General features: G+C 34.4%; 1 protein-coding gene across 1 annotated transcript in view; it reads left to right on the top strand.

Moving 5' to 3' along the window:
- The window catches only part of LOC114324345 (lachesin), a 200,074-nt gene that overhangs the window by 145,365 nt on the left and 35,471 nt on the right, over nucleotides 1–19,238 (top strand). The window contains exon 4 of the mRNA XM_050647110.1: nucleotides 3,645–3,836. Within this exon, the coding sequence (XP_050503067.1) occupies nucleotides 3,645–3,836 (192 nt within the window). The remainder of the gene's footprint in view (nucleotides 1–3,644; nucleotides 3,837–19,238) is intronic.

The raw sequence follows: 19,238 nt of genomic DNA, 5'->3' as shown, positions 1-19,238 counted from the left end.
TCTATAATTTTTTTATCAATGAAAATATGCGGAAAATGAATTTTTTTTTATGTTGCAGAACCATTATTTTTGTACGGCATATAGTGTATATATGTCTTATATTTTTAATATCTTCCTTGCGTCTTAATGCCGTCAATTTAAAAATAATTTATTTATCCGGTATAAAAGTGAAAAGTTTGATGCGCCACTGTCGACGCATGTGCCACTGAAAAGTGACGGCACAGTGTTCAAACGTTTTCTTTTAGGTTCTACTATTTAAGTTATAGAATCTTATGGTGCCTAAAATGATTAGCAAATTTTTCCTATACGGCTCTTAGTCTATAAGAGCCGGGATAAGTGAAATTTGCTAATCATTTTAGGCACCGTACATAGATAGCAGAACCTAAAGAAAACGTATGACCACTATGCCGTCACTTTTTAGTGGCACATGTGTCCACAGTGGCGCATAAAACTTTCCACTTATGGACGGGATAAATAAAATAAAATGTGTCCCCCTCACTCCCAGAATTAAATTTTTTCATTTTTTAAAGTTCTATATGTGATAAAAAATAAGACCCACCAACCCCTTCCCCTCCCCCACACCATCAAAAACGTCAATTTTCTTAATTTTTTTTTAGGTAAGATGCCATCAATTTTGAAATTTCAAAAAATTTACACGGATAGTTAAAGCTTTTACAAAACATGTCTATTTTTTATAGGTACGTAGGTTGAGTGTACATAGCTTAAAAAAAATTACTTTTTTGGAAAAAACGTATAAGATGGCTTCAGATCTATTTTTTAATTTGGGTATTTCATCAAATACTATGTTTTTAATTTGTTTCAGGTTTTTCGTTCAAAAACCCAAAAAAACTGTTTTTGTGGGTTTTTGGTAATTTTTCCTATTTTATAGAATTCTAAATAGATCAAATCAAGGTTTTTTGTAAGTTATATTGTTATATGATATATGTTAAATTATAGAGGAATATCGATAACTAGTAGTCTAGAGATGGAGTATAGGGAACAAGAAGAAGAACAGGCTAGTTTCCGCGCTGGAAGTACTTGCACAGTGTCTTCTGTCTAAAACAAATAATTGAAAAAAAATCAGCAACCAATCAAGAGACCCATCTCATGTTTATTGACCTTCGTAAAGCATACGACGGCGTTCCTGTGACTAAATTGTGGAAATCACTACAAGAAACTAACATCAGCTACACTCTAATCAAAGCCTTAAAAAATCTATATGAAAATTCTACATCACAAGTAAAAATTGGCAACACACTATCTAAAATTCATCGTTAACAAGGGTCTGCGCCAGGGCTGCTGTATTTCATCAACTTTGTTCAAGATATATGTTGCAAAAGCACTAAACCAGTGGAAACGTAAATGGCACGGTATGGGTATAGACCTCGGAGAGGTTTGTTTATGTACCTTACAATTTGCTGATGACCAAGTCATCATAGCTAATGATAAAGACGATCTACAGTATATGGCAAGAAAACTAAAGGAGGAATATGAGGCTTGGAAATTAATGTGGAAAAAACTAAATACCTACCCATAGAAGATGAGTTATCCAATATCGAACTAGAGGATAATGAAGAAATCACATTCTGTAGTACACGTACCTGGGAGTAATCTTCGATAGAATGGGAAAAGACGATGAGGAAATAAAGAAAAGGGTAACACAAGCTAGAAGAACAATTGGCTGCCTAAATGGAATACTTTGGAGCTCCGAAATAGGAATACAGCGAGAATACAATATATATGAAACACTTATTAAAAGTAGCCTACCTTACGGAGCAGAAACTTGGAGAATAACCGAGAACAACAGGAAATAATTAGAAGCTGTAGAAATGGATGTGTTTAGAAGATCGTTAGGTATTTCCCGTAGGGAAAGAGTTCGAAATGAGGAAGTAAGACGACGAATTGGAATAGATGGTTACTTAACAAAAGACATTGAGAGGAAACAATTGATTTGGAATGGTCATGTTCAAAGAATGGGCAATCACAAGATTGCCCAAAAAGATTATGCAGTGGGTACCACCAAACCGCAAAAAATGAGGAAGACCCAAAAAGACATGGAAAGAAGGGGTAACCAAAGCAATGAGTACAAGGGATCTTATAGATAGCCAATGGGATGATAGAAGGACGTGGAAGTTAGGCAGGCATCGGACAACGTCGAAAGACGTTCTAAAACCAATACATACATACATAATATATTGTTATATGTATATATGTCAATTGAAGTAACAGTCCTTTAGAATATTCAAGAATGGGAGAAATACGTTCAAACCCCCTAAAAACAGTTTATCGGATTTTTGAAGGTGACGAACCTTACGGAAAATCTGAAAAAAATTATAAATAAAGTGTTTGATAAAATACACGAAATAAAAAGAATTAGACCCTATGCTATCTCAAAAAAAAAATTTACGCTAAAGTCTTTTTTGAGATTATTTACACTCAACCTAGGGGTCTATAAAGATTCGGTGCCGCCCAAAATCCCGACAGCCAAAATCCCGACAGCCAAAATCCCGACGGCCAAAACAACGACACGCCAGAATCCCGACACGCCAGAATCCCGACACGCCAGAATCCCGACAGGCCAAAATCCCGACATGCAACAATCCTCGCATAAGTAAAAATTCCGACTTTTGTTTAATACTTTTAATACAAAATACTTTGGTTTAGTAACAAAAATTAAAAAACAGATGGCCATAAACAAAAAACAAGAAATAAATGTAATTATATGTTAAAAAGAAACTTATCAAACCTGTCGGGATTCTGGCCTGTCGGGATTTTGGCCTGTCGGGATTCTGGCGTGTCGGGATTTTGGCCGTCGGGATTGTGGCTGTCGGGATTTTGGTTGTCGGGATTTTGGGGTAGACCCATACAGATTAAACATGTTTTGTGAAAGCCTCAACTATTCGTTTGGATTTTTTGAAACTTCAAAATTTATTGCATTTTACCTAACAAAAATAAAAACGAAAAATTACTTTTTCATGAAGGGAGAAGGGAAAAAAGAGTGGTGGGTTAAAATTGCGTCGAGTCTTATTTTAGGCAAGCCGCACACCAAAGAAACATGAAACATGAAACGTAAAACATGTTTCATGAAAAGAAAACACTGTTAAACAAATCTCAGAGTCCGCCTACCAATAAAACGAGTGTGATTCATGCTCATGACACATTTTTATTTTCGGAGAGTTTCATAACTGGCCGGACGTATATTTGTTTAGCAGTGGTTTATTTCCATGAAACGTAATTTACGTTTCATGTTTCTTTGATGTGCGGCTCGCCTTAGCCAAGCAGCACACCAAAGAAACATGAAACGAAAAACATGAAACATGAAACGAAAATCATGTTTCATGAAACTAAAACACTGCTAAACAAATCTCAAAGTCCGCCTACCAATGAAACGAGTGTGATTCATGCTCATGACACATTTTTATTTTCGGAGAGTCTCATAAATGGCCGGACGTATATTTGTTTAGCAGTGGTTTATTTCCATGAAACGTAATTTACGTTTCATGTTTCTTTGATGTGCCTCTGGTACGTAAAATGATTAGCAAATTTCACCTATCTCGGCTCTTAGTTTAACGTTACATTTTCGCTTTTGTCTCTCAGTCCAGTATTTTATACCATATCTGAAATCACCTATTATTTTTTTATAGCTGTTGAGATGGAATGTTACGCTGGAGGATATCCACCACCAAGGATATCATGGAGAAGAGAAAACAACGCCATCTTGCCAACGGGTGGATCGATATACAGAGGAAACATTCTTAAGATAAAGTCAATTAGAAAGGAAGACCGAGGCACTTACTACTGTGTAGCTGAGAATGGAGTGGGAAGGGGAACGAAAAGTAAGATATTTTTTTTATTAATGCTGAAAACTGCTGTTAACGTGTCTTCTTTAATATGCTGCAGACATCTGCGATCAAATTGCGTAACTGTTGCAGTTGTCTCATTTTTTCAGTGTATGGTGTTGTAGGTTGATTAACCAATATGGGAATTTTTCCTGGCTTATTTAATTAAGTCATTTGCAGATGTCTTGGTGATAATGTTTTCTAATTTTAGTTGTGTTAATTATATTCGAATATAATATAATAAGAATAAGCTAGACTAGCAGAACTGCGAATGAATAAGTACTGAAAGTAATAAACACACTTCCTCATTTGGCCAATACTATCAAAATTAGAAAGACTTCATAATATGTAGGACACATAATGCGTCATAGGGAATCTGAGCAGCTCCAGGTAAATCGAAGGTAAAAGGGGTGTTGAGATAATAGTATTACAACATAACAATAGGACGCACATCAAGAGCGTCCTAACAAAGAGCGAGACTGTATGACTGTAGGTGCTGGTTCTAAATAAAATATGAAGCTATTTCATCATCATCATGGCTTATTCACTCCTAGCGGAGTGTTTGCCGCCCTTTTGGGCTCTGATTCATTTGTTGCGGATAATCATTCCGCTGTTGTCTTTTATTATTATAGCAGCGTGTGTGACTTGGCCCTGTCTACAATTTTCCTCCATTCTTTCCGGTCCTTACAACGCTACTTCCAATTGTAGATTCTCAGCTTCTATATGTCTCATAAGACATCTCCATCTTTTTTGGGTCATCCCTTTGGTCTCTTTGTTGTTGGTCTCCAGCCAGTTATTATTTCATCATCATCATGGCTTATTCACTCCTAGCGGAGTGTTTGCCGCCCTTTTGGGCTCCGATTCATTTGTTGCGGAGAATCATTCCGCTGTTGTCTTTTATTATTATAGCAGCGTGTGTGACTTGGCCCTGTCTACAATTTTCCTCCATTCTTTCCGGTCCTTACAACGCTACTTCCAATTGTAGATTCTCAGCTTCTATATGTCTCATAAGACATCTCCATCTTTTTTGGGCCATCCCTTTGGTCTCTTTGTTGTTGGTCTCCAGCCAGTTATCCGCTTTAGCGTAGAGTCTGGGTTAGCTCTTTCTGTGTGTCCCAGCCACCTGAGCCTTTGCGCCTTCACAAACTTGATTATGTCTTCACCCTGGATGACTTCTTTAATTTCTTCATTGGTTAATCTTCTAAATTCGCCTACACTTATCCTCACCGGTCCCATTATTCAGCAATGAACTTGATGTTTCATGTGCTAAAGTTATTACTAAAAATCATCCATAACCGAATATGTCATAATCTGAACATAGACATTAATGATGCACAATTTGGGTTTAGCAAAGGCCTAGGAATGCGTGAACCTGTTCTTTCACTTAATATACGGATACAAAGGTGTCTGGACGTTAATCCAGATATACATATATGCGTGTTTTATTGACTATAATAAATCATTCGATAAAGTTAATAAACAATTAATTAATGTCCTGAAATCAAAGAAGATAGATGACAATGACCTCAGGTAATTCCTACTCAGAAGAGATCCTGAAAAAAGTTCTCAAGTATGCAACAGCTGGAATAACGGTAAATGGAGTTTCCATTAACCACATTAGATATGCGGATGGCACTGTCATCTTAGCCGAACATATTGAAGATCTTCAGACACTGGTAACCAGACTGGCGGAGTATGGAAAAGAATACTGTCTAACAATGAACGAAAAGAAGACGAATGAAAATATCTAAAACTAAAAGAAATGAAGATAATCTTTTAATAAACGGAACCCATGTCGAACGAGTGGACATATATGTATGAAACAAATGATTACTTCCAGGAAATCAAAATCAGAATACAAAAGGCCAGAGCAAATTTTAACAAAATAAAAAGAGTCCTTTGCACACGAGATTTAAAGTTGGATTTAAGAGTTATATTGGCAGGTACTATGTTTTCTCTTCTTTGTTTTATAGAATGGAAGCTTAAACCGTGAATGCGGCTTCAATGAAAAAACTGGAATCATTTGAGTTATGGGTGTATAGAAGAATTCTGAAAATATCGTGGATAGAACACATCACAAACAAAGAGGTTCTGAGAAAGTCCAAATAGCTATAATGATTGCCACCCTACGTCGAGGAGCTTGCACTTGAAGAAGATATATTTACCTAACAAAAGATATGTTTTTGATACTATCTTCACTATGATATTTAAAGTGTTGTGTTGTTAAGTCATTTGGAACTTTGTTGCTTTTTGTGCTTGTGTAACTTCTTCTTTACAAGTTCTCGTTTGTCACTTTAGATAAATGTTTAGGTTTCCTTAGTCCTGTATGCAGGGACTGCTTTAATCGTTATAATAATATATGTAATTAGCTAAGTATATTTGAACACATCTACATACTTACTTCTATTTTTCTTGCAACCTTGGCGGAGGTCTGCTGTTCAATGTCTCTGTGAGTTTTTTGTATTTCGTGACAATTTTAGTTTTTTCCTCGTATCTCCTTTCCATCAGTTTCGCAATTTGCTCAGAATTATATGGACCCTTTTGTTATGTAAATACGTGTATGAATAATATTTCACCGCTAGATAGGAAATTTTGTTGTGAAGTTTGTACCATACATCCTGGAATAATTTTTTTATAGTTACCGATTTGTTTTATTCAATTTAATTAATTTAGATTTTTTTTCTGACATTAGGATCTCTATATTGGTCTATGTATCATACTATATTCTCATGAATTGGTTTATTAAATGATCTTTTAAATAACAATATTTCCAATCAATTTTTTTTGATGATCAATTTAAAACCACATAGATAAATATGTAAAAATATACAGTAAGATGTTATTCAAGTTAATTGTTATACATTGGGTATTTCCAAACCGTGTCTGATTTTTATTTAATATACTTCAAAGACAGTCAGAAATTAAGCAATAATGTTTGATTATTATTAATAACAAATAATTATTCTGGAGCAAAGATTACGATACAAGTATGTATTTTCTTTTTTGATAAGCTGCAGTATAAGTGTTTAATTATTGTTTAAAAATTATGCAAGACCTCGATAGTGGATAGACGATACAGAGTTATAGAAATTACAAAAGAATGTTCATTTAAAAATACCAGGAATTCCAAATCACATTAAAACGGTTAGATAAATATTTGAAAAACACATTCACCCTAAAAAAGTTTTGATTACTTTAAGTCGAATAGAAACAAATCAACCGGGTAAATAATTTTCTTGTCGCAAAGAAATATTCGTACATTTTCTGGCAATATTATGAACAGTGTGTACTGCCAAATATTTTAGAAGCATTGCTGAAAAGACCAACATTGACATATCCTAAAATGAAGAAATTAAACAATGGATAAATAAAGAACCCGTACTAGAATTGATTGAGAGGAAACAGTTAGGTACATCTAATTTGAAAAACACAAGAAAATTAAAAATGAATAACCATTTTCAATTTCGTTGCAAAACGAAAATACAGCCGCATCATATTCTAGTCCAATCAGAGAGTGCAGCAAGCACCTCTACCGGTTTCGAAACTTATTAGTCTCTCATCAGAAACAAGACAATTAATTAAAGAGGATAAAGAAGTAAAACCTATGAAGCAAAAAAGAAATAAAATTAAAACAAATAATGCTCAAAACGGAACAATTTTAACTGATCACAAAGCTATAATGGAAAAATGGAAAGAACATTTTGAACAACTGTTAAACAGAGAGCAAGGTAAAGCAAAGGAAAATGAAAATAACGCAATTGGCAGATCAGAGCACAAAATTGGGGAAACAGAAGATATCCAGGAAAAAGAGCTAGAGGAAGCAAAAAAAGTTCCTGGGAGCAATACAGTTAGTCCAAAGATGTTGAAATATATAGGAGAAAAGGCAAAGACAAGAGTATTATAAATCCTTAATCGAATATGGAAGAAAAAAATATTGCCAGAGAATGATCAAACGCAATAATTGTACCAGTAAACAAGAAGAGAAATACAAGATACTGCCAGAACTAAAGGGTGATTCATTTAGTGGTACTTAAAAAAAAACAATAAAAAAAATTTATTTTAATTGAAAATCTTTATTGCCATACAAAAGAACCATTCTTTACAATTACTTCTTAAAGATAATCTCTTTCAAATGTTTACCATGACTGCGGTTAAGATGGTCCATTCTGAAGTTCTAATTCTCGATGGCGCGTTCGAGCTTTTCGATTGGTATTTGACCAGTGACTCGAGTAATACTGGCCTCCAATGCCTCAATCGCAGCTGGTTTATTCATGTAGACTTTGGACTTTAGGTAGCTCCAAAGGAAAAAGTCTAGAGGTGTGATGTCACAGGATATAGGCGACCAATTCACTGGTACGAAGCGTGAAATAAATTGCTCACCGAATCGTTTTCGCGCTAAAGCCATGCTTTCACGAGATGTATGGCAGTTGGCGCCATATTTTTGGAACCAAATGTCACTTAAACTACTAACTACAATTTCTGGTACCAAATAGTCCGTTATCATGTCGCGGTAACGGTCTCCATTCACAGTAACATTCTGGCCGGTCTCTGTTTTAAAGATATATGAACCGACGATGCCACTGGCCCATAAACCACACCAAACGGTGGTTTTTTCTGAATGTAATGGCAACGCTTGAACCTCTTTGGGTTGCTCATCAATCCAAATATGGGCATTTTGTTTATTCACGTCCTCATTAAGCCAAAAACGGTCCTCATCGGAAAACAATTTTTTTGCTCCAAGCGCACGAAACACATTCCTCATTGAACGCCTATTTTCGTAATACAGCTAAATAATTTCTAGATTTTGTGCCGAGTTATGTCTTTCCAGGATGAAAATGTCAAACAATACAGAAAGCAACTTTAGGTGATACCATTCATGCACGATCTCCCAACAAATCCTCACCAAAAAAAGTACCTCTAAATGAATCACCCTAAAGGTATATGTGTAGCAACAAAATTATATGAAATAATAACGGAAAGAAAAATCAGGCAGAAATAGAACATAAGCTAGAGAACGTACAATGCGGATTCAGAAAAGCACATAACACACAAGATCATATCTTCACTATGCAACAGGTAATAGAGAAAGCCCTAAAGAAAATAGACATGGAAAAAGCATTTGATTCAACCGAAAGGGAAACTATATGGGAGAGCCTGAAAAATAAACAAGTAAATGAAGGCCTGATGCAACAAAAGGTAGACATGTATGAAAACAACAAATACAATGATAATATAAAATATGCAATTAACTATTTAGATGGGAAATAAGCCACAATTAAATTGACAAACATAATTTTATTAACGTTTTGACGCCCAAATCGGGTGTCGCCGTCAAAATACAAAATACTACTAAATTAAACAAAAATGTTGTTGCTTAGTAAAAAATTCTTCTAATAATTTATTTAATCTGACTCATTTATATTGTCAATTCAGACATATATTACACATTTTAAAGTAGAAGACTTTAAAATGATATTGCCAATATTTATGAGTTGCGTTCCTGGGACGACTTTACTGGAAGACAGTTCATTCGATTACATGAAATCAACCCCAACTCAAGAATATCCGTCACAAAAAAATCATAGCATGTGATCTGTTTTTAAAATATTCTGAATATTCATCATGGCGTCCGACGATGATTGTGTGTCGGAAGATGGTGATAAAAATGATAAAAATAGTGGCAATATGAAATGTTGTAATACAAAAAAGTGCTCAGTATGTGTGTGTATAAATTGTTTATCGATTTATCACCAAAGTTGCGCAAAAAGGTGTCCAGAAATCAAGTTTTTGGATGAAACTAAAATAACATGTTGTCAAGTGGTGAAAAAACCGGACGACAAAAACGATAAACAATTAGTGTTAGCAGTTGAAAACAAGTATTTAAGGGAACTGGTCGATGAAGTAAAGGATACAAATAAAATTTTAGCCCTAAATAACGAATTATTGTTAGATAGGATTAGGAGATTGGAACATGAAAATGCTAATTTCAAATGTAAACAAACTTTCGCGGAAGTAGCTACTACACCTATCAGCAGTGTACCAACTTTTATCAGACAAATGCCTCCAAGAAGTGTACAATCAAATATAAGAAAACCAAACGTTTTACCAATGGAACATGAACAAGGTAAGAAGGAACCTCAAAAAAAGGTAAATAGCGAACAAAAGGAAAATGTTAGCGAAGATACATCCGCAGAAGAACATGAAGACACTAGAGAAGAATTTCAAACAGTGGTTAGAAGAAAACGACAAAGAAAAAACATAGGTACGGGGAATAGTTTCAATGATAAAGAATTGGAGTTCTCAGGAGGGGAGCGTAAAGTATGGCTCTACATAAATAGAGTAAAAAGGGCCGCAACTGAAGAGGTGATTAAAAAGTATATTAAAAATAACGTGGAGTTTGAAAACGAAATAGTACAAGTGAAGGAATTGCCATCGGATGAAAATCGATTAAAAGCGTTTGTCGTAACAGCATCTCTCAAGAAAAAAGATATTTTATATGATCCATCTTTTTGGCCTAGTGGTGTAGGAATAAGTCGTTTCGATTTTAACCGTCACAAGGATTTTCTAAGTGTGGGGAATTTTGCAGTACTGTAAAAAATAATCACCCAAAAGTGACACAAAAAAATTCAAAACAGGAATTCACAAACATTACAATAATTCACCAAAATTTACAATCAATTGGAAATTGCGTAAATAGAATAGAGGAATTCCTAAAAGATTTTCCTAGCTGTGTATTTTTTTGTGTAACAGAGCACTGGAAAACATATGATCAACTTAAGAACTATGGGATCAATGGATTCTTCTTAGCTGAAGCAGTTTGTCGAGAGGAACTAAATAAGCATGGAGGTAGTGCGATATTTATAAAAAATGGAATTCCGCATAAAATGCTATCTGAAATAACGGCCTTATCTGAAGTTGGAATTTGTGAATGCAGTGTTTGTGAATGTGTTGTCCACGGTCAAAAGTTTTTAATTATGTGTGTTTATACCCCTGGCGGGCGAACAGATGCTTTTCTAAAATGTTTAGAAAACATTTTAATAAATATTGTACATTTTAATGGATACATTTTTTTAGTTGGAGATTTTAATATACATATGCATGATAATGATAAAAATAGAGATAAATACAAATTATTTTCTTTGCTAGGATCATACAATTTGCTTCCATGTGTGAAGGAATATACTCGAATTACAAATACCACAAGTTCACTAATTGATAATATTTTCTCTAATTATAATGAAGAATATATAGTCACAATTCATAAAACTTTAATATCGGATCACACTGCTCAAAGCCTAAGTTTTAATATATGTAAACAAAGTAGTGCTTTTTGCTTTAAAAGAATATTTAGTCCTTGCAACAAACAATATTTTCAAAATCGGTTGGCACCAACAGATTGGAATAACATTTATGAGAGTGATGATGCAAATGAGGTATGGAATAGATTTCATAATATTTTTTTATATCAGTTTAATTTGAGTTTTCCGATTAAAAAAGTGTATCCTAACCGAAATGCAAGAAAGAATTATATTAGGGATGAAGTAGTAGTAGCCGCAAAAAGGCAGGTTGATATTATTTATGTCATTAGTTATAATGATAACAGATTTCGACAAGATTACAATGATGCAAAAAAGAATTATGAAAGAATTTTGGCACAAAATAAAGCGAAAAAATTTAAACAAAAAATAGAACAATCTGACAACAAAACTAAAACATTATGGTCAATAATTAATGACATAAAGGGTAATTCAACATCACAGAGGGAAATTCAGATCCCTGGAGAAGGTAATACAGTGGCTAATAACTTGAATGAGTATTTCTTAAACTGTGCGTCTCTGTTGGTATCAGAATTTTCCTCAAACTCCTATGAATCTTCTGTAGAACAAGCGAATAGATCTATGTTTTTAAGGCCTGTAACTCAGGAAGAAATTGTTTCTATTGTAAAAGGTTTGAAAAATAAAGAGAGTTGTGGTGATGATGAAATTTCAACATCAATTATTAAAATATGTTTAAATGAGATTGTTATACCATTAACGTATGCAGTAAATATTTCTTTTAAGTCGGGTGTTTTCCCAGATAAACTGAAATTAGCAGTTATTAGACCTTTACACAAGAAAGGCAGTGTGGCACAAATTGAGAATTATCGACCAATTAGCTTGTTGCCAAGTTTCTCGAAAGTCTTTGAAAAATGTATGAGTAACAGATTGATGGAATATATGTTACAAAACAATGTATTTCATAATAGTCAACATGCATATCTAAAGGGCAAAGGGACACACACAGCAATATATCAATTCACTCAAAATGTCTTACAATCACTAGAACAGAATGAGGTTGTACTAGGATTATTTCTAGATTTAACAAAAGCATAATATGATTGTGTGAATCACGAATTATTACTGAAAAAACTAAACTTATATGCTGTAAAAGGGGTAGCTCATAATTGGTTTAAATCGTTCTTATCAGGAAGATCACAAAGAGTAATTTTAACAAAAGATAATAAGAATGTTAAATCCGAAATTAGACCTATACAATTAGGCATTCCTCAGGGAAGCATAATTGGACCGATAATTTTCATTTTGTATATAAATGATATCGCTACTTCAATACAAAAGGGCCACAAATCAAAATCACAGTTTTTACAGAGGAGCTACTCAAAGTTTTGACATTTATTTTTGGTTCATTTTTCTTTTATTTTTTATCATTTATATGCAAGTAATATATTATTAGAAAGGTAAATTTAAACTATATTTGATATTGTATTTAGATACAGCGTAAGTATTTTCCTGAAAGAGATATTAGCAGATATGGCCCTTTTGTATAAAAAAAATTTCTTATGTCATGATAGGAACTGGAAATAAACGGACACATACCAAAAAAACAAACATTTTAATCAATGTTTTTGTGACTAATTAATGTAGATTTTGAGTAAAATTATTACAAAAAAGTCTTATCTTATCAAAAAAAAATATTACAATGTCAGTGTACAAAAATAACAAAAGTTAATTCCAAAACTACTTAAAACTAATTCTTTACTTAAAACTAGTAAAACTAATTTCTATATTATAGCTGTTATATTCCCTATTATAGCTGTTAGTGATAGTTATATATTTTTTTTTTGGAGATAAAAATGTGATTACACTTCACTATGATATTAAAAAACCTAAACGAAATTAAAATAAAAATACAATCAATCCCATTAAAAATAACTTGATACGGGAAATGACTCAAAGGACATTTTTCGTTTACCTACTGTAAATTTAAGTAAATTATTCATTGAGTAAAAATGCCTACTTCTTATGAACTATAACTAATTTGAAGAATAGCAATATACAGATTTAGATAAGGCATGTCCAAATTAGTCAAAATAAAATGCGGTAGGCGGTACGCTCTCAATTAAAATTGACAATAAACACGTTGTGTAATTATGATATTCAAACTTTGGAATTACCTATATTAAAATAAGACGATTGAAAACAATATACAGTGGACTGGACTCTCTATAACGAACACGGATATTACGAGGTTTCGTTTATACCGAGGTACATTAGGTGTCCCATGAAATTCCTATTGAACTAGAATCCTCTATAACGAGGCATATTTGGTTATAACAAGGAAAATAATCTATATAGAATCTCTATACATATAAATAGTTCTAAGCATAAAATAGTTCTAAGAATAAAAAAAAACACGATTCCCTTCACACTGCTTCAAAATGCACTAACGCTTTGTATAATACCAAAATACTGAAAATTCTACAAAATTCAATTCATATTGTCAATGGTTCCGGACTGCAAGTCATTAGAAAATAAATCTCATTTTACAATGTCTTAACACTCGCTGGATAATAAAAAAAAGGTATCAATGTTTTACAGCTGTTTAGTGTCTCCAATAAAAACAGTTTTTAACAATTCAACAAAATTCAATCTATCAATTATTGTCAACGGTTCCTAAGGTAAGTTATTAGATATACCTAATAAAAAAATCTGGGCCTCGGAGGTAAACTTCATAGAGTTACTGTTCAGCAATGTATTTTTACCAGATTTATTTATGACTAACGGATGTAATAAACCTTACTCAACAATAATAATAAACCATAGAGAGACAAAAAAAGTGCGGAAATGAAATTTTTATTATTAAATGTGTAAGAGGTAAAAAAATTTGACCAATGTTTATATTTTTTTTACTAAATGGGTATTTGTAATAATTTCACTGGTAATAATCAAACAAAATGTTTTAATCAGTTTACTACATTATAAAATATACAGGGTAAATAAAAAAAATTAAACTTTTAGTAGTAATGGGTTAATGGTCGCTCGTGTCAGAGTCAAGCGTGTACAAAATTGCCAATAAGGCACGCTCTCGTATCAGAGCAGAGCGTGTACATTAAGGGGTTAATAAACTACATAAGAGGCAACAAAACAATTTCAATATTATTGTTGTCTGATATAACGAGATCCGCTTATAACGAGGGTCTTGGTCCATCATTTCAGTTCTCGTTATAGAGAGAGTCTACTGTACAAGTAAATAAAAACAACGGCATTTTACTTTATAATAATAACATTTGACTGTCATAAAAAATGCAAAACAGTCGTGTCCCAATATATGGCCCTTTTGTTGAATGATATACTAACTACGAGAATATAAGCAAAATGAACGTATTGTGTAATACATCCTTTTTGATTGAGAAATAAAAATATATATTATGCGAATATTTTGTATAAAATGGCCGTATTTCGTTACACATCTCTTTTGTTTAAGAAATAATAATGTACTTGCGTGAATCTTCTGTGCAAAACGGACGTATTTCGGAATGTGGCACTTTCGTTTATAAAAACGGTAACAACGACGAAATGTGGCTGTTTAGCACAAAGGAAACGTGCGTTCACTTCGACTGCCAGGACACAACTAAAAAAGTGGCGGTTTTGTCCATATTTTTTCTTTCAAACACAAAAATGCAAAAAGGCCGCAAGTGTCATTTCGATATTAAAAAACGAAAAATACATGGGGGTTTCAGTGGTATATAAAAATATGACTGCTTAAGGTTAGATTTTTTGAATAAACGCGATTTTCGTATTTTTTGATTTGTGGCCCTTTTGTACTGAAGTAGCGATATGTCGCATTGTATTACTAGTAACAGCTGTAGTCTAATTAATTATGCTGATGATACGAATGTTCTAGTAGCAGGAAATCATTTGGAAATTCTACTAAATGAATCTGTTGATATTTATGAAGAAATGTCTAAGTGGTTCTCCAGTGAGGGATTAATTATTAATAAACAAAAAACGAATTGTTTAATTTTTAGAACAACTAGATCAAATGTGGAATGTCCAAATGATTTTCTGTTAGATGATACAGACGTTGAATTTGGCACTAAAACTACATTTTTAGGCATGACAATTGATATAACATTGTCATGGGAAAGTCACATACAGCAACTTAATAAAAGGTTGAATTCAGTACTTTTAGAGTATTATCGCAATATTTAAGTCAAGATGACCTAAAAACAATTTATTTTTCAAATTTTGAATCTTTAGTCCGTTATGGAGCAATTTTTTATGGTGGAAGCAATGAACTTGATAAAATATTTATTTGTCAGAAACGAGTGCTAAGAATTATTAAAAAAATGAGAGGAGTTTTTAAATCTAATAATATTTTAACAGTACCTGCAATATATATCGAGGAATGTCTACTATTCCTCTTTAGAAATAAATATCTGTTTGAAATGAATCTACCTACACATTGTTACAACAATAGGGAGATTAAGTATATTTATCCTATTCACAGATTAACTGTGACAGAGAAGGGTGCCAAATATTCTTGCATGAGATTATTTAATAAATTGCCCCACGACATTACAAAAATAACACAATTAACTCAATATAAAAAAGCTGTGCGTAAATTACTATTGCAGATTGAACCATATCAGGTAATAGATTTTATGAATTCTAATATTTAACAGGATTTCTGTAATTTTAATTTTGTTTTTTATGTTGACGAATATTTCGCTCTGCGTATATGTATGTGTCTCTGTATATATGTATGTAAAATTTTCGAAATAAATATTATTATTATCCAGATTTAGCCATACGGCTCACACTCCCTCTAAGGGGAAAATTGACTCATCCCAGATACCTACGGTATCAAAAGGATTGAGCTCTGGTGGGACTCTTTCCGTGTTATCGAGCCCTAGGTGACTTGGAATGCAGGTGTATCTCCCAGAAATTTTCGTACGCATCTGGCCGTCGCGAGTAGTACAGCTTTCTGCATGGTCTTATAAAGATGTTCATTCAGACCCAGCTTTTTTATGCTTTCGAGGAGGGTCTTCGGAATGACTCCAGTAGTAGAAATAATAATCGGTATCGTCTGGGTACTTTGCATTCTCCATTGTCTTCGTATTTTAATTTCTAGATCTCTGTATTTGGCGATCTTTTCAGTAAATTTACTACGTAGATTATTGTTGTTAGGTATCGCCACATCAATTAGTGTTGTCTGTCTTGTTAATTTATTAACTAGTACGAGATCTGGTCTATTATGTGCCACTGTTTGGTCTGTGAGCACAGTGCGGTCCCAGTATAGCTTGTAGTTGCCATCCTCAAGCATACTCTCAGGGACATATTGATAATACGGGAGATGGTCTGTTTGGAGAAGTCCCAGCTTGATAGCTATCTCTTGATGAAGGATTTTTCCCACTGCATCATGCCGTTCCTTGTATTCAGTTGCAGCAAATGCCTGGCAGCCCCCTGTAAGATGTTGGATGGTTTCTTGGGCTTGACATCCATATCGGCATCTGTCGTTTTGAACCTGAGGTCTTTGATGATATATTTCAGGTAATTTTTGGTTGGTATAACCTGATCCTGAATGGCCAGTAATGACCCCTCCGTTTCAGGGAACATCTTTCCTGATGTCAACCAGTAGTTCGACGCTATATTGTCGACATAATCTTGGCTGACCTCATTGGGATGTCGCCCGTGCAGAGGTTTACCCATCCAGGCGCGCAGTTTTTCGTCCTTAGTAAGGTGATTTATGCGCATTTCTGGTTCCCTTAGTTTGATCGGTGTTGTGTCATCTACTGCGCAGATAGCGCGATGTAGAGTAGATGTCTCAGCCTGCATCTGAAAATAAGTTCTTAAATTAGCAATTTGTTTATCTAATTGCTCACCTATATCCATAAGTCCTCTTCCTCCTAGATTCCGTGGTAATGTTGTTCTTTCTACTGCACTTTTAGGATGGTGTTTTTGTGCTTTTGTGAGGTGTGTTCGTACTTTTCGCTGTAGAGCTTCTATATCTGTTTTTGTCCACTTAACAATACCAAATGAGCAGCTAAGCGCGGAACATGCGTAGGTGTTTAGTGCCTTAAACAAATTTCTACTGTTAAGGTGTGAGCGAAGCAGCTGTTTTACCCTTCGTATAAACTCAGTAGTTATCTCTGTTTTCATTTGTCTATGGTCAATTTTCCGCGCTTGCTTTACTCCAAGATATTTATACATATCGTTTTCACCCATGGCCTCGATGTTCTGGCCATTTTGCATATCGAATCCTCCGGGCTGTACTTTTCCTCTGACTATATTTAAAATACGGCACTTGTCTAGTCCGAAGTGCATACTAATATCATTAGAAAAAGTTTCTACAGTTTTTAGCATCTCGTCGAGTTGGTTTCGAGTGGAAGCCATTAATTTCAAATTATCCATGTACAATAAATGATTAAGCTTCGCCACCACATTGTTGTTACTTTTAATGCTAAAACCTGCACCTGTGGAGTTCAACAGCTGAGATAGTGGGTTCATAGCTAGACAGAACCACAGAGGACTCAACGAATCTCCTTGAAACAGGCCCCGGCTGATTGCGATATTTTCAGTTTCGATGTTATTTTCACCAGGTATTTGAAGGTGAATTCTAGTTTTCCACTCTGTCATTATATGTTGTAAAAAGGTCACTATATTATCATCGACTTTATATATTCTCAATATATCTATAAGCCATTCATGCGGCACTGAATCAAAGGCCTTCTTGTAATCAATAAAAGCAGTAAATAGGTTCCTCTTTTTGGAATATGCTTGATTAGAAATGACCGAGTCGATGATAAGTTGTTCTTTGCAACCCATGGAACCCTTAGCGCATCCTTTCTGTTGAGGCTCTATGATATTGTTCAGAGCACAGTGTTGGTAGATACGCCGGGCTACACAGGATGTGACCAATTTATACAAAGTTGGAAGACAAGTAATTGGGCGGTATTTTGCTGGATCTTGGGTGTTATTTTGATCCTTCGGTATTAAATAAGTGGTTCCCTGAGTTAGGAATGATGGTATATCCTGCGGATTAGAAATAACATTATTAATTAGTGTCGATAAGCATTCATGAGCACTCCAAAACTTCTTGAGCCAAAAGTTTTGAACTCCGTCTGGTCCAGGAGATTTCCAGTTATGAAGTTCTTTGATGATATTTGAGACTTCTTCAGTGGTGAAGGGTTCGTAGAGAGTAGTGGTGTAGTGTTGGCAGTTCTGTGCCGTATCTTCTATCCATCCAGCATTGTTGTTAAGAGCAGCTGGTGTGGAAAGTTGATTTCCCCAAAACTCATGAATTTCTTCTTGGCTTGGATAAGACTTATCGAGATTTTCTACGGTGGAATTGAGTTTTCGATAGAACGCCTTCTCAGCAGTCTCAAAAAGGGCATTGTCGGATTTTCGGTTGTTACTCACTTTGTACCTTCTTAGTCGTCCTGAATAAACTGAGAGTCTTTGTTTTAATGTATCCAGGCACTGTTGGGCTGTGTTGTTTTCTGGATCGTATCTTGAGTGTCTTGCAGTATTCCGTATTATTTCTTCAGCTCTCCTGATGACTCTTGTACTTCTTACACCTCGTATATATTCTGTGACTTGACCAATATCCCTACGCAGCAATTCAATCTTTCCGAGCAGTCTTTTTTCCCAGGGTGCAATTCTGCTACCAGTCCTTCCGTTATTAGTACCCCGTCGTGTTCTGATCTTAACGCCCATTACATTGGCAATTGCTGTAGCTGCACAGTAGATTAGCATATGCAGATACTCCAATGTGTGGGCTTCTACGACATAATTGGGTAGGATTTCAGTGTTCACAATTTGTAACAGCACACCTAGTCTCTTACAAGAGTTTATTCGTGGTGGCGGTGGTCTGCTAAGTGGGTTTGTTCCATTAAACTCTTGTACAGCACGTGCCATTTCGCTTACTAGGTTATCATGTAGCTCGTTATTTTCCTGCTCTGTATTGTCAGGTTGAGTTTCTTGTATGGCAAGCTCAGGAATCTGCTCATGCACTTCATTTGGGACTTGATCTTCAATTACAACATCTTTATGAATCTCCCGTTCGACTTCGCTTCTGATGATATTGCGTCTAGTCTCTGGGATAAGGTTGTTTCTTATA

Source organism: Diabrotica virgifera, chromosome 3 (genome assembly GCF_917563875.1).
Source record: "Diabrotica virgifera virgifera chromosome 3, PGI_DIABVI_V3a".
Classification (NCBI taxonomy): Eukaryota; Metazoa; Arthropoda; class Insecta; order Coleoptera; family Chrysomelidae; genus Diabrotica; species Diabrotica virgifera.
The sequence above is the reverse complement of the archived record's forward strand: the minus strand, read 5'-3'. Positions and strand labels throughout refer to the sequence as shown.